Source organism: Paroedura picta, chromosome 3 (genome assembly GCF_049243985.1).
Source record: "Paroedura picta isolate Pp20150507F chromosome 3, Ppicta_v3.0, whole genome shotgun sequence".
In the NCBI taxonomy this organism is placed as follows: Eukaryota; Metazoa; Chordata; class Lepidosauria; order Squamata; family Gekkonidae; genus Paroedura; species Paroedura picta.
Window position 1 is genome coordinate 128,305,853 of NC_135371.1, and position 15,626 is coordinate 128,321,478.

General features: G+C 43.0%; 3 protein-coding genes across 16 annotated transcripts in view; 1 reads left to right on the forward strand and 2 right to left on the reverse strand.

The window, feature by feature from the left end:
- The window catches only part of MFSD11 (major facilitator superfamily domain containing 11), a 39,872-nt gene extending 32,709 nt beyond the window's left edge, over nt 1-7,163 (reverse strand). The window contains exons 1-2 of one of the 5 annotated variants that reach the window (XM_077327667.1): nt 7,026-7,163; nt 616-788 (exon numbers count right to left, since the gene is read on the reverse strand). In XM_077327667.1, coding sequence (XP_077183782.1) covers nt 616-711 — 96 coding nt within the window. In that variant the 5' untranslated portion in view covers nt 712-788; nt 7,026-7,163. Of the gene's footprint in view, nt 1-615; nt 789-951; nt 1,175-6,388; nt 6,661-6,733; nt 6,938-7,025 lie in introns of those variants that run through there. The other 4 variants (XM_077327666.1, XM_077327669.1, XM_077327668.1 and 1 more) reach the window with 4 other exon arrangements.
- A 22-nt stretch (nt 7,164-7,185) lies between these two features.
- SRSF2 (serine and arginine rich splicing factor 2) lies at nt 7,186-10,308 on the forward strand. Of its 8 annotated transcripts, none has more exons than XR_013229398.1 (4): nt 7,186-7,743; nt 8,072-8,382; nt 8,679-8,782; nt 9,325-10,308. XR_013229398.1 is itself a non-coding variant. In XM_077327677.1 (3 exons), the coding sequence occupies exons 1-2, from the start codon at nt 7,382-7,384 to the stop codon at nt 8,373-8,375; spliced, it is 666 nt and encodes a 221-aa protein (XP_077183792.1). In that variant the 5' UTR covers nt 7,186-7,381; the 3' UTR covers nt 8,376-8,382; nt 8,679-10,308. The 8 variants fall into 8 exon arrangements, 3 of the variants coding, with proteins under 3 accessions (XP_077183792.1, XP_077183791.1, XP_077183793.1); XR_013229399.1 differs by having other exon boundaries at nt 7,187-7,743; nt 8,072-8,782; nt 9,325-9,438; nt 9,896-10,308; XR_013229400.1 differs by lacking the exon at nt 8,679-8,782 and having other exon boundaries at nt 7,188-7,743; nt 9,325-9,438; nt 9,896-10,308.
- A 68-nt stretch (nt 10,309-10,376) lies between these two features.
- On the reverse strand, nt 10,377-15,596 carry METTL23 (methyltransferase 23, arginine). 3 transcript variants are annotated; one of them, XM_077327672.1, is made up of 6 exons: nt 14,793-15,596; nt 14,055-14,120; nt 13,629-13,733; nt 12,572-12,809; nt 11,344-11,428; nt 10,377-10,972 (listed from the first exon to the last, which is right to left on the reverse strand). In XM_077327672.1, the coding sequence occupies exons 1-6, from the start codon at nt 14,973-14,975 to the stop codon at nt 10,822-10,824; spliced, it is 828 nt and encodes a 275-aa protein (XP_077183787.1). In that variant the 5' UTR covers nt 14,976-15,596; the 3' UTR covers nt 10,377-10,821. The 3 variants fall into 3 exon arrangements, with proteins under 3 accessions (XP_077183787.1, XP_077183788.1, XP_077183790.1); XM_077327673.1 differs by lacking the exon at nt 14,055-14,120; XM_077327675.1 differs by lacking the exons at nt 14,055-14,120; nt 14,793-15,596 and adding an exon at nt 13,966-13,986.
- Between the last annotated feature and the right edge of the window lie 30 nt (nt 15,597-15,626).

A 15,626-nucleotide genomic window follows, 5' to 3' on the forward strand; every position in this document is an offset into this window, starting at 1 on the left:
CAAATTTGTAACCCGCCATGAGCCAGAAATGAGAGTGCTGGGCAACAAGTATAATAATAATAATAATAATAATAATAATAATAATAATAATAATAATAATAATAATAATAATAATAATAATAATAATAATAATAATAATAATAATAATAAATGTTGGCAGCTAACCTCCCTCAAACTTGCACAATAAATCAAGACATTAAACAAAGAACTGATTAAATTATTTGAAATGGACACTTCAAGCAACATTTCAGGGGTAGCTGTATTAAAGTAGCTAAAGGTGAGTTGTCAGCTATCTGACATAAGGAGCCTTTGACTCTCAAAAGTTTATATTCTCAAAATCTTGTCAGTAAGATGCTACTAGACTTGAATCTAACATGTCAAGTAAATACATTTAATGATGATTTTCTAAACACTGTGTTAATGTTTTTATGTCACTTCTGCTTCAATTTACAGATTGCTTCAGTAGTTGTTTGAAACTAGGGAGGGGACAAGGAATAATAAAATGAGTTGCATGGGCAATCTGCTTCTACTAAAAGAATTAAAAATTAAAAAGTTTCAAAAAAGACAGCAAAGGCATGCATGCTGGAGAAAGGATACATATATCTGAATACTTACTGCAATGTTTCCACATGTTTGGAAAGCAGTGAACATAAACATAAAGGCTATTCCCAAAACAACGACGTTCAACTGCTTTTTCGTTTCGGGATGCATTTTGTGTTTTCATGGGATGCAATCAAACTAAACTGGAGGAATGTTTCATCTTCTAAGTTTCTTTTTTAACAAAAATTCTGCCAAGGCAACAAGAAATCACAAACAGATATTATACTGTATTTAACAATTTATACTATATTTAACAACTGTTTTCTGACAATGTAAGAGAATGTGTGCCACTGTCACACAATACAACAGCAAAAGGAAACACTTCAGCCTGAAGGACTAGATTTCCCATACCTTTCATTAGAAGAGTTGCTGCAGATTACGGCTTGCTATTTGTTCAGTGCATACCTTTCCTCCCAAAGAAACACTATGCAGAAGATGATCTTTTTGAATACTTTGGTTTCTCACAGTATTTCTGAGTCAGTTTTGCCCCAAAACTATGAAATCATCAGAGGAGGATAGCGCTCGCATACACAAACCATGTCTATTCATGATGGACAGGAAATAGAGAATAGTTCACATGCCAAGTCAGCTGATCAAAAAAAACCCCTGTGAATTCTGGGAAATGCAGTTCTAGATTTTCCCTTACTAAAACAAGGAAGCAAAAACAAATAAACGCAACATAACAATACTTTTTCTATATTGCATTGTATCGATTGCTATTACTCATCCACACAGTCTCATTCATGAAATGAAGAATGAACAATTAAATTCAGCACCTGCTACCATTGAGAAGGTATCATTTTTTAATACTGAGGAAAATGATGGTAGCTATGCAATGCCCTCCAGGGAACTTATCTTTTCTGCTTTCTTTCTAATTAAATTGCGTAAAACTGTAAAAAGCAGTAATAAAGGAATTCCTTTTAACTCAATTTGAAACTGACAGTGGTTTTGTGTGTGAGATCACCTATTTCTGAGAGATTTCTCCTAGCTCAGGAGTGTACAGTTAGAGTGTTCATTATTAAGGGACTTCTCAAACGACATAGGGCTTATCTACAAGTTCAGGCAAATCATGTGCTATGGAATTCTGGACTAGTATCATTTCAGACTGCAGGTATAAAATGGCATAAAGCAGTGGTTCTCAACCTTCCTAATGCCATGACCCTTTAATATAGTTCCTCAGGTTGTGGTGACCCCCAACCATTAAATTATGCAACTGTTCTTTCATAGAAATTAAACCGAAACTGACCAATAGGATGAAGATCCATTGTTCATGATTGTATGTTGTTGTTAGGTGCATAGTCGTGTCCGACCCATCGTGACCCCATGGACAATGATCCTCCAGGCCTTCCTGTCCTCTACCATTCCCTGGGGTCCATTTAAGTTTGCACCAACTGCTTCAGTGACTCCATCCAGCCACCTCATTCTCTGTCGTCCCCTTCTTCTTTTGCCCACAATCGCTCCCAGCATTAGGCTCTTCTCCAGGGTGTCCTTCCTTCTCATGAGGTGGCCAAATTATTTGAGTTTCATCTTCAGGATCTGGCCTTCTAAGGAGCAGTCAGGGCTGATCTCCTCTAGGACTGACCAGTTTGTTTGCTTGCAGTCCAAGGAACACGCAAGAGTCTTCTTCAGCACCAGAGTTCAAAAGCCTCAATTCTTTGATGCTTGGCCTTCCTTATGGTCTAACTTTCACAGCCATACATTGTAACTGGGAATACCATAGCCTTTACTAAACGCACTTTTGTTGGCAAGGTGATGTCTCTGCTTTTTATCAATATGCTGTCTAGATTTGCTATTGCTTTCCTCCCCAGGAGCAAGTGTCTTTTAATTTCTTTGCTGCAGTCTCCATCTGCAGTGCTCTTGGATCCCAGGAAAATAAAATCTGTCACTACCTCCATTTCTTCCCCATCTATTTGCTAGGAATTGAGAGGGCCATGATCTTCATTTTTTTGATTTTGAGTTTCAAGCCAAATTTTGCACTCTCCTCCTTCACCCGTATCAACAGGCTTTTTAGTTCCTCTTCAGCCATTAGAGTGGTATCATGTGCATATCTGAGGTTGTTGATATTTCTCCCTGCAATCTTAATCCCAATTTGTGACTTATCTATCCCCGCCATTCTCATGATGTGCTCCGCATACAAGTTAAATAGGCAAGGTGACAGTATACAGCCTTGCCAAACTCCTTTCTCGATTTTGAACCAATCAGTGATTCCATGCACGGTTCTCATTGTTGCTTCTTGACCTGCATATAGGTTTCTCAGGAGACAGATAAGATGCTCTGGTATTCCCATCTCTTTAAGAATTTGCCACAATTTGTTGTGCTCCACACAATCAAAGGCTTTAGCATAGTCAACGAAGCCGAAGTAGATGTTCTTCTGGTACTCCCTAGCTTTCTCCATGATCCAGCATATGTTGGCAATTTGATGTCTAGTTCCTCTGCCTCTTTGAAATCCTGCCTGTACTTCTGGAAGTTCTCGGTCCACATATTGCTGGAGCCTAGCTTGTATGATTCTGAGCATAACTTTCCTAGCATGAGAAATGAGTGCAATGGTGCAGTAGTTTGAACATTCTTTGGTGTTGCCCTTCTTTGGGATTGGAATGTAAACTGACCTTTTCCAATCCTGTGGCCACTGTTGAGTTTTCCAATTTTCCAAATTTGCTGGCATATTGAGTGTAGCACTTTTGCTGCATCGTCGTTTAAGATTTTGAATAGTTCTACTGGAATGCTGTCACCTCCACTAGCTTTATTGTTGCTCAGACTTCCTAAGGCCCATTTGACTTCACATTCCAGGCTCTCTGGCTCCAGGTCAGTGACTACACCGTCATAGTTATCAGGAATGTTAAGCTTGCTCTTGTATAGTTCTTCTGTATAATTTTGCCACTTTTTAAAAAATCTCTTCTGCTTCTGTTAGGTCCCTAGCATTTTGGTCCTTTATCATACCCTTCTTTGCATGATTGTCTATAAATTGTTTTTCCCCCCCAGGGTTTCTTAGTTCAGTTATGCCTCTTGTCCCATCATGCTGATCTTGTTCTTTTCCACTGCTCCAGACAGATAGACTCTCTATCTTGATCTACCCCACAAGGCTGTTGTGTGGATGAAATGGAAGAGGAGCAATGTCAGCCACTTTGGGACCCCCTTGGAGAGGGCAGGTATGAACCGAATAATGAAAACCAATGATTTGAAAGAACAAAAACAGAGTCCAGGGGCACCTTTAAGACAACAGAGATGTATTCAGCTTTTGTGTGCAGGCACCCTTCCTCAGACAAAATTGAGGACATCAGTAAAGGAATGTGGGGCACTTTGGGTCCCCCTTAGAGAAAAGGATGGGGGAGAAGCCAAGAAAACCCATGATTTGGGGGAGGCAACACAGGCGGGCCCAACAGAAGAGCTTCTCGTTGCTTATGAGCCAGGGCACGTGTCCAGCAGGGGCCGCTTTCCGGCTGCCTCTTTGGACTGTCCAGCCTCGGCCACCTGCTCCCTGCCCAGCTGGGGCCAGATCCAAAGTACCAGCGGAGTGGGTGCACCAGCGAGGCAAGCAGTGCAGGCTGTGGGTGTCAGTGGCCGAGAGCCAGACCCGCGCGGAGGGGGTGCTGGAGCGGGATGCGTTGTGTGGCGAACAGGCACACATGCCTAGAGAGGCTAGGTACACAACTGCAGGAGTTGCGCTGCCACTGCCTAGAACCCAAGGCTGCCAAGCTGTGCCACCACCTGGAGTGCCTGGTGGGAGGCTGCGCTGGAGGCACTGCTGGAGCGGCTGGCAGCTGAGTGCGGGCACCCGCAGGAAGAACAGCAATAGTGGTCCCACCCAAGCTGCTCGCACTGCTGCATCCCCTGTGAAAGGGCCATTCGACCGCCAAAGGGGTCCCGACACCCAGGTTGAGAACCGCTGGCATAAAGGAATGTTCCTCTATATCAAAACCTTTTTCTGTTGCCATTTTTCTATATGCAAGGATATTAAGATGTGTTGGAATATTCTAGAATTTAAGAACAGCAAAGAACATTTTAAGAACATTACAAAACTACAACTGGAAAAGAAAAATAAATTGATTTTGAAGACCTTTCAAAACATATCCAGAAGTCACTGGACAAAAAGTTTCACAAGTACCCATTAACATTAATGAAGGCGCTCAGTGTAGTACAGGCTTTCTCAACCAGGGTTTTGTGAAACCCTGGGGTTTCTTGATGGCCCTGGAAGGGTTTCCCAAATGGGTAGAAGTTAATTCATATTTAATATATTTTAAAATTTGTTAAGACATATTTCGGGTGATATGACCATATATGGTCCTGTCAACCCACCCACTACCTCCCAAAATGGCTAATGATGAGCCAGGAAGGGGAGGGCCCCCGGGTGGGTATGTATACAGCTATGTTTCCAAACCAAATTCTGCACAATTGTACCACTTCCAGGGTTTCTTGAAGCCTGAAGAATGTTTCAGGGGTTTCTCAACAGTAAAAAAATTGAAAAATGCTGGTGTAGTGTATCGCCATCTGACATCAATTCTGGGGTACATTTGTATGAACGGAGACTATCTTTCAAATTGTGGAAATTTTGAAGCCACAGTAGCAGCATACTTTTTTTTTTTTGGGGGGGGGGAGACTGAAATGTATACAATACTTATTTTTCTATCAAACCTAAATTTCTTTTACTATTTCTTTTACTAACAGCATAAAATGCACTGTTCCTAATTTCATATGGAAAGATTCAAATGGGTCCTGTTGGTCTGAAGTAGCACAACAAAAATAGAGTCCAACAGCACCTTTAAGACCAACAACGATTTATTCAAGGCATCTGAGGAAGAGTACATGCACTCAAAGGCTCATGTCTTGAATAAATCTTTGTTGGTCGTAGAGGTGGTATTGGACTCCATTTGCTACACTGAAAGCAATTATCCTATATGGACGGATGATTCCTTGATCCAGCCCCTGCCGCATTTTGTAATAATTAAAGTTTCCAAGCACTTTTCAAAGGAAATTCCATCTAAAATGCATTACATTCATTTAACCCAGGTGAGATTAGAGCATGCATCACCATAACCCAATTATACTTTGTTCAATGAGACTCGCTCCCAGTGAAGTCTGCATAGGATCAGCAGATGCAATTTTAATATATTTCATTCCAAACTATATGCATCCAATATAGACATCACTTGTATGTATCAGACTATTCCTGCCAGTGTTTATATCTTCTTAAATATTAAACTAGTAAAGCATGCCCAATACCTAGGGATTTAATGAGTGAACCAGTATGATACAGTAGTCGCTGTCAGATTAGGTTCCCAGAGAAACAGCTCTGAATCAACAATCTTCCATGGAACTTCACTAGGTGATTTTAGGCTAGGCATCTTCTCTGTCTAATCTACCTCACAGGGTTGTCATACATAATATACTTATGCATGAAACTGCCCTATACTGAATCAGACTATTAGTCTATCATTATCAGTATTATCCACTCAGACTGGCATCAGCTCTCCAGGTCTTTCTGTAATCTTTTAACTGGTGATGCCAGGGATTGAATCTGGGACCATCTTCTGCAGGCCACGATGCTCTACCACTGAGCCATTCCCCACCCCCCATGTTATTATTGTGAAGATAAAATGGCAGCAGAAAAATGTGTCTGGATGGGAGAGCTATGAGGAAGTGCATGGTTCCCAAACAGAGGCAAGCAATGGCAAAAACATCTCGTCCTGAAAATTCTACAGGGTAAGTAGACAGGAAGAAAAACATTATCCAGTGCATGTTCTGTGTAAATGTAGTCGGTACACTAATAAAAGGTATTATGCTGATTTCGTACCGTGTTTGCATGGACCAACTTAGCTCTTGCATTGTTTCCTTCGCAGAACGAAGTCCCACTGATTCCCGAGGCTTACCTTGGGGCCAGTGCAAAGGACTGCAGCGTATACTGCCGCCTCCGATCTTTTTAACAAGTTCAGAAGAAGGCACGGAAACCTAAGCTGTCCTAGCACACAATAATAGCTTTATTACAACCACCTCGCCAGAGCCTGGTTTATCAGCCCACTGGACGCCGCCCTCGGCGCTGAAAGCAGCGAGCGCAGCGCCCAGCTAGTCCACGCCCCTACAATGCGGCGGCAGTTAGAAAAAATCGGCCTCACTCCTGGCGGCGTCACTCTTAACCAACCTCTTCTGCTCGCGCGCAACGTGCGTCCATAAGCCGTACTCTGAGCCCGCCCCTCCTCTGCAGCCATTTTGGAACCAAGGCTTCCATGTTGTGTCTTTTTCCCGTCATGCCATGCTTTTGAGAATGAAGACATAAACTATCCTTTTCGAAACAATGAAACAAGGTCTAGTATTCAGTGTCATTTAAAACGAAGCCAATATCTTTTCAAAAATGTATGGACAGGACATGTGCCGCACAATCACTTCCGGGGTTTCGCTTAACGGTCTACCAAAGTTTAAAGTAGATCGCTTACTTTTTTTCTGCTGGCACGCATTATCGCTGAAGGCGCCGCTCTGTATCAGCGAATTTTTTGAAAACGAAAACGTTTTTTTGTCCGAATTAAGATGTGGCGGGGAGGGGGTTACGGTGAGTCACATCCGGGTCAGCGGGCGCCATTTTGTGCCGCTTAAGTGGCTGAGGAAGGGCGGTGCCTCGTTCACTTGCTCGTGGCGGCGGTCGGAGACGGCGGCGTTTTAGTAAGTCTGGGCTGCGTACGTGGAAGCCTCTCTGGCGACGCTTCGGTGATCCTCAGACAGCTCGTTGCGCAGATTTCTTCTCCGATTCTGCTGTAGCCGCCCCCCCCCACCTTCCTTTATTTCGGTGATCAGTATGAGTTACGGGCGGCCGCCGCCGGACGTAGAAGGCATGACCTCGCTGAAGGTGGACAACCTGACGTACCGCACCTCCCCGGACACGCTGCGCCGTGTTTTCGAGAAATACGGCCGCGTGGGGGACGTCTACATCCCCCGGGACCGCTACACCAAGGAGAGCCGCGGCTTCGCCTTCGTGCGCTTCCATGACAAGCGCGACGCCGAAGACGCCATGGACGCCATGGACGGGGCCGTGCTCGACGGGCGGGAGCTCCGCGTCCAGATGGCCCGCTACGGCAGGCCCCCGGATTCGCACCACAGCCGACGAGGCCCCCCTCCGCGCCGCTACGGGAGCGGAGGCTACGGACGACGCAGCAGGAGGTGGGGGAGAGGCGCCTGGGCCGGAAGCTTTTTTTTTGGGGGGGGGGCTGCGCGCGAAAGTGATGTGGGAGTGCTTTGAGGGGAGGGGGCACGTGGGCCGGGGCGGTTGGAAACCTGGAAGCGGAGAGGGCAGGCGGGTAGAGACGGCGGGGAGGGATTGGACTTTATTTGTCAAAGTAGGTAAGGGGAAGTTGGCGGGAATCTTGGCCACGTGCTGTAGGCGCGGGAGAGACCGAAAGCGCCGCTTACAGTTTCGCGCCTAGACTGAATTTCCCGAACAAGTTCCGTTTTAACCCCCCCCCCTTTCTCTCCTCCTCCCCCATTCCAGCCCTAGGAGGCGGCGCCGGAGTCGATCTCGAAGTCGGAGCCGATCCAGATCCCGTAGCAGGTCACGCTACAGTCGCTCCAAGTCCAGATCCCGCACACGATCTCGGTCTCGTTCCACCTCCAAGTCCAGGTCGGCCAGGAGATCCAAGTCCAAGTCGTCATCCGTGTCCAGATCTCGTTCCCGGTCGAGATCCCGTTCTAGATCCAGAAGTCCCCCTCCTGTCTCAAAGAGAGAATCAAAGTCCAGATCCCGTTCTAAGAGCCCCCCTAAGTCTCCAGAAGAGGAAGGAGCTGTGTCATCTTAGGAAAACGGTAACGTGATGATGATCTACCATACTTGCATGCTTTGTTGTATTAGGTTAAGTGGGTACTGAATCCTCCTATGTAGTATCCTAGAACAAGTAAATGGGGCATTTGGTTAACTTCTCAAGAGGGTGTTCAGTTTATAACTACTAAAATAAATTTCCAAAGGGATTTTTGCCAAGGATATCTTTGTGTTTTGTTACAATTAATAGCTTGCTTTTTAATAACTGTTTTAGTCACAACCTATTTCTGTAATGACTATTTCTTACTGTTCTTATCCAACATCTGCATTTTCCCCTTTAAAGCTGCGGTCTCCTGTTTGCTTAAAGAATATTGGCCAGTATTGCAGATTTTAACTGATTTGGCTGATCCTCCAGGGACCAGTTTCTGTGGGCGTGTGTTGGAGCAGGTTTGTCTTTAAATGTTAAAGATACACTATCCTGTTAATAAAGTCCTGTGGTTACCATATTCAGCAGCGGAAGTCGAAATGTGAGTGATTATGGAAGCCAGTATCTTCTCCAGTGAAATTGTGGGCTTTTAAGTATATACAGGGTGGGTAAAATGGATAGTGTGTCTTTAACCTCCCTCAAATTGTTTGGTCCTGTTTTTTCAAAGGAAGGGGGCCTAGAATTCATAGATTGCGCAGCTACTAAGGACTTCTAAGAAGTTTTGAATAAGAGCTAATGCGTAATCTGTATCAGGCTGGATTCAGGTTAAGGGTGGTTTGATCATAGCCTGACATTATGATGTGATTAGAGGAGATTCAACAGTATCTCCAAAAATCTCATGACCTCTATAGTACCACTGTGATGGAGGGAGGTGGGGCTTGCACAACTTCTATAAAATGTGAAAATAGCCAAGGCCAGTACTGCTAGGTATCTAAAAGCAGCCATAAAGTATCGAAGACATGCAAGAGGTGCCCTGGCTGAACTATTCCCTTTTCAAATCTAGATGCATCAAATAGATGAAAAATCTACATAAAGGATGCCTTTGGAGGAGAAATGATCATAAGAATCACCAGTCCATTGGAGAGACCCTTGGCACAAGCAACCAGCCATTGAAAAGGTTATTTTGTAACACTTTGTCTAACTTTTTTCTTTACTTTGAGCCTCAAATGGCAGACTTTTACTTTTATGTGCCATTTTGTTCCTATTCAAATTTCTTGTAATTTAGTGAAGTGAACGACTACAGATTTCATTATTGGCTTGGATATTTGAGGTAAAACTTCATTTTTGTTCATATAGTGCTGAATTGTTTGGAAATAAATTGGTAACTAACTTGCCGCTTCAAGTTTTTAATATTAAGCAATCATACAGCTAGAATATGCTGATTAGCTTAATGCTTTCCAAAAGTTCAATTTTTGCCTTTGCTTAAATTCAGAGACTTTAAAATTCAAATGTATTTTGCAGATTCAGTTGAAATAGTGTCTTCAAGTCAAACATTAAACTTTACAGGTTATGTTGAAAGATTGCTTTATCAGACAAAATTCTAATCTCTTCTCTTATGTATTTTTGTGCACTAGGCGCAGTTGTGTAGCAGTTGAGTAATGCTGGTTAGCTGTTAAGGTGGCGTGTTGCAGTGCAGAGTGCTTGGCTGTTTCCTGTTTTCTCCTGATTGCTCCTGTAACGATGCCTTGTCGTGCAGAAACAAATGGCTGTCCAGTTAATTATAATTGCCTGACAACTGCACTTCCAGTCACCCGGGCCTTGCATAAAAATAATGGAGCATACAGTGAGCACATCTAGCTGGTGATATACACACCTTATTTTTTCCATAATGGTAAATTAGACCATCTACATATGTGAACTTGCATATCAAAATGTTAACGCATTTGATCCATTCATCTGTAAGTACCAGTTTGGTGTATTTTTAACATTCTGTAATATAACCACTGTCTGTAGTTAATAAACACTTTCTTTGTGTTCAGTTTTTGAACTTTAATGTCCTGCATCAACTTTCTGTGGGGGGGGGGGCACAATAATTTGAACCTCAGCACAACAATCTTTTTGGTCCATCTTGCATCTTTTATTTTGGAAAAAGATAGAAATACAAAGGATACCGAAAAGAAATTATACAATAATTACTATATATTCAGATGACATAAAGCAAACAAAGTAAAACTAGTTTTGTAGTCAGATGCAACAATTACCACCATGGCCTAACCACTTGTTTGTTTCCAGGGCACTGGGAATAGATTACAAAAGTCAGGTAGTACTTCTCAATTGACAAATGATTAGATTTCAGAATATGGTAAGTAGGCAGAGATAGTCAAATTTTGAGAGACACTTCAAACACATTAGAAGTACCTAGGTCTTGGCTTTTGTCCTCAAATATCGGTGAAATAATTTTAATGTGAGCTGCTCAGTGGAAGAAAATATTAAGTTTATTCATTTCAAAGAAATACATAGATTTTTATAATTGGTAAGGTACTTTTCAAAACTTATGTGGTCATTTAGTGATAACAATCATCTCAATAGTGTGTCGTCCTGGAAGAGGAGAGTCTGCAAGTTGTTCCTTGTTGGCGTTAAATGATTGTAATGGCACACAAATGCTTTCCATTTCCCATTTGTGAAGTAATCCTTGAATAGACCAGTCAGCGCTGAAATGACAATAGTTTGAACAGTAGAAAGGTCAAGTTTTTACCTTTTGCTGCAGGCAAGCAAACCTGTGCTTTAGGCTGATTTCTAACACTTAAATATAAATTCTATAATTAGCCTTTGAGGCAAAGAAAATATTGTGGTAAGCAGCATTAGTAATGATACAGATTTGCCTTCATAGGTATGACAGTGAGAGTGTTCATATGGCATACATAGGGTTCTATGTTCAGTCCCCAGTATCTCCACATCAAAGGAACAGTAGAAGGTTAGATGCAGCAGACAATATTGACTTCCATAGGCCAGTAATCGAACTCATGTATGATCGTGTGACTGAAGCACATTTCAATAAATGGGAAGCTTGGCATAACTGTACCTTCTAACTTGATAAGTAGTCCAGAACTGAGCACGTGGGTTCTTCTCCATTAAGTAGTGCACAGTACTTATTACATCTTCAAAGTCTAAAATACAAACGATTAAACTTCTTAAATGGATTTTCTTCAAATACAGTAGTCATGCAAAGTCAAAAGATGCTTAACACAAAGTTAATATACCCCATCACTAATGTTATGCCTTTTTATGTTTGCTGCACTGGAACATCTATATATTTATATACCACCCTCCCCGGAGGCTCAGGGTGGCTTACATTGCACTTATAAACCATACATGAAACAATCTGCACTAATAATCATGCAATATTATTAACAGTGGTTGTAACATAATACGACAAAGTTGTAACAGCACACAATACAATATAATTGCACAACAAAGCAATGGCCCAGGTCCAGAGCGCTCTGGTGGAGTTCTGGGGTGGGGGGAGCAGGGGCCCTTCATTCACTGTTAGTTATGCCTGGTCTCAACCAAATGCCTGGTGGGAAGAGCTCCTTTTTGCAGGCCCTGCGGAACTGTTTAAGTCCCATCAGGGCCCTGATCTCTGGGAGCTCATTCCACCAGGTGGGGGCCATGACAAAGAATGTTCTGGCCCCGGTTGAGGCCAGGTGGACTTCTTTAGGGCCAGGGACCAATAGCTGGTTGGTGGCAGTGGAGCCACTGCAGTTGGTGGAGAATGGGCCGGATCACGGTGTTCCTGTGAGGATCCTGGCCGCTGCGTTTTGGACCAGCTGTAGTTTCTGGGTCAAAGCTAAGGGCAGGCCTGCGTAGAGCAAGTTACAGAAGTCCAGTCTAGAGGTGACAGTCACATGGATCACTGGCTAGGTGTTCCGGGGCCAGGTAGGACGCTAGTAGTTTGGCTTGGCGGAGATGGTAGTTTTATGGCAACTATTTTTTAGCCTATGCAGTTTATATGGGCTTGTAAAGCAGAATTCAAAATGAAAGAGCACATACACAACCCTTTACCCTAAAAATGGATTGTAGTGGCTCAGGAAGCTTTGAGACTGCATTGTGTTCTATAGCCATGGCCATGTCAATCCAAGAGATTAATTAAAATTTGTAATAACTTCTTACAGATGGTTGCCATTCAAAATGAATGCTATTCAGCTCAGAAAGGGAAAATAATATTTTTGTTACATTTTGTGTTTAGTGTACATGGTTCTCAAATACAGATTAATAGGTAAACATAAATCCAATCCCAATGGTATGCATACCTTCTGGTTCAAAAAACACATCTGATGCCAAAATAATATCTACTGGAGGCAAGGTCAGTAGGGCAGGTGATATTTGACCCCAGGTGAGTCCTTTTACCAACACTCCAGAGAGATTATTCATCTGACAGCTTTGATGGCAGTTGTCCAGACACTGAGGGCTTGATGCATTATCTGACAGTATAGTTTCAGCTCCACATTTTGCTGCAACTATTCCAGGAAGACTCACGCCTGCTCCAAGCTAAACAGAATAAAGTTGTTCTTAATATATCTGTAATTTGATTTAATTAAACCAACACGTACATAATTGCATTTAATAATGCACCTGGGTTTTCTCTGGAGTAGACAGTTGATTAGCAGTTTGTTCATGGAAATTTTAAGGCCTCCAGCATAAACCCCCAATATACAATGATGACATGTTTAATTCAGACATTAACTATAGATGTATGCTTTATTTCAAGCTACTTAGTACAATTCTGCAGAGAAATTAGGGTGGGAAATAAGTTCACAAGAGATGCATATCTAAACTGCTGTTAAGGTAGCTTGCAGCTTTTATTAACCAACTCAAAATCAGAAATAACTAATAAAGCAATACTCCTTTTAAAGTAATGAGAACAGCAAAAACCTTGGAAAAATAAAATTGTCTTTGGCTGGTACCCGGCCAATGTAATGTAAAACGTCTCTGTGGGGCTAGTTCCAAAGCAAGAGAAAAAACCTTTTCCTTGGTGTTAGTACACCTAATACAAATGAGGATACACTGATTAGGGCCTCTGAAATTGATCTCATCGGGTAGGTTCGCACTAGCCTGTAGGTCATATAAGACTTTTGTCTTACCTCTCCAATAGAGTTAAGTTTCTGTTTTTGAACTATAGAATTACCTTTGGGTTCCAGGTTTGTGATTATCTACTGAGCCTGACATTATCCTAACTGCTAGTCATAAAAATCGCAGCCTTAAAAGATCTATCTACAGATACGGGCTGGATTGTAAATGCTGTTACATGACAATGTATTAAGCAATTCTAAACCAAAACAAACCTAAGTTAATTTCAAAATGCCATACCTCCAAAATTCTCTTGTCACAGACTAATCTTCTGTGAAACCACACATACTGGGCCAGAACCACTGCACAAGGCCAAACATACATGCCATATTGGGGATCAAGAACCTGAAGAAAGAAATTCATGCTTTAAAACATGGTTGTGGCAAAAACAACACAACATTGATTGCATTTTCCAGTTTCTATTGGTTCCCTGCCATTTTATGCTAGGTTTATGAGATGAAATCCAAAAAATCTTAAATTTTAATGGTCTACCTCAAGTACTTTGTACTAAGCTACGTATAGTTCTTAAAAGGAACAGGTTATCACCTTTCACCCCCCCCCTCCCCAAGACATTCACCTTTTTTCGGAGCATCACAACAGCATCACAACCTTCCTTCTTGGCCTTCCCTGGGCTTGACTAATGAAGGATTATAGAGATGAACTGACCTTGCACTCCATCAGTGTCCTCGCATCAAGACAGATTCTTGGATAGCTGTGGATAGCTGTGTTGATCTTAAGTAATACAACAAAATTTGAGTCCAATGGGACCTTTAAGACCAAAGATTTATTCAAGGTGTGTGCTTTCGTGTGCAAGCAGTCCTAGTTAAAATGGGACAGTACTGTCCTCAGTAGAATTAACTCCAGTAACTTTATTTTCACTATAAGGTAAAGGTAAAGGTATCCCCTGTGCAAGCACCGAGTCATGTCTGACCCTTGGGGGGATGCCCTCTAGCGTTTTCATGGCAGACTCAATACAGGGTGGTTTGCCAGTGCCTTCCCCAGTCATTACCGTTTACCCCCCAGCAAGCTGGGTACTCACTATAGCTCATTTTCACTATAGCTCATTTCAAAAACCATTATTATGGAAGTTGGTTTCTCTGCTAAATGCTGTATTTGCTAAATTAATTCATACAAATAGGACAAATATTTTGTGAGTATGGGTTCAATCAACTCACACATTTATGCCTCATTTATAATTTGAACACAACAAGAATCCCCACACGTGTAATTGTATAATATTTCTGCGTGTACTTCATTTAATTTAGACCTACAGATCCGATATTATTTCTTCTTCCTTGCCTTGCATTTCTAAATTTTGGTTATTATAATTCCTTGGACGGGCCAAGGGCATGCTGGAGAAACTAGAGAGAACACAAATATTAAAAATAAATAATTGACCGACACCTCAGGAATAAGCACCACCAGGATTGATTTCGGGTCCTCTTGATCTTCGGCAAACCTGTATTTTCGCACGATGCCTTTGGGTGCCGAACAGCACATGAAAGCCAGCCTGGAAAGACGGCCGATCCCCTCGGCACTTGGCGTGCTGTTTTGCTCAAGCCTGACATGAACGCTACCGATCCCCATTCAAAGTCCCGCCAGAAGGCCCAATCCGAGACAGGAGAGCGGGCAGGGCCGACTGGGTGGTCTTTGACGCAGGCGCTTTTCACACGCGGACCCCGTCTGTAAGTTCAGCGGGAGTTTCCCCTGGGGGCGCCATGTCGTTTAAAGGCCTTGGCCCCTCGTTAGGAAGACCGCGGGACGGAACGAGAGGAAGCCGATGGGAAAAAATCTCTGCCACGAAAGTGGGCGGGACACGCAGGCTCCGGGGTCTTGTCGCCCGGTTCTAGGCTGAACCCCGCAGTGAGTTCCGGCGCGTTTAGGAAGACTGCCGCCTTTTGTTTTCCAAAACTGTGACCCCGCCTCTAAGCACAACCCGAATGCGTCCCCCCTGAATGTTCAAACCCTAGGCACGTTTGCATAACGGTGAATTCTGGCGTGTGCATACAAGTGGGGATATGGTTGTTCCGAATGTCTAGCTAGAAATGGATTGGGACCTTTGGAGTTCCGCCGTCATACTCTAACCCAGGGGTAGTCAAACTGCGGCCCTCCAGATGTCCATGGACTACAATTCCCACGAGCCTCTGCCGGCATTCTTGCACGAAGAGACGTCACCGAAACGTGCTGGTCTTTGGGGAGCGTGGCAAGAGCCTGCCGTAGTTCTTCACATTCCACTGC

Coding starts and splice junctions, on each gene's coding strand:
- SRSF2 (XM_077327677.1), top strand. CDS start 7,382: ATGAGTTACGGGCGGCCGCCGCCGGACGTAGAAGGCATGACCTCGCTG. Junction 7,744..8,071: donor TACGGACGACGCAGCAGGAG/GTGGGGGAGAGG, acceptor CCCCCATTCCAG/CCCTAGGAGGCGGCGCCGGA.
- METTL23 (XM_077327672.1), bottom strand. CDS start 14,975: ATGGGGATCGGTAGCGTTCATGTCAGGCTTGAGCAAAACAGCACGCCA. Junction 14,121..14,792: donor TGGTGGTGCTTATTCCTGAG/GTGTCGGTCAAT, acceptor GTATTACTTAAG/ATCAACACAGCTATCCACAG. Junction 11,429..12,571: donor TGTGTTTTTTGAACCAGAAG/GTATGCATACCA, acceptor TTTGTATTTTAG/ACTTTGAAGATGTAATAAGT.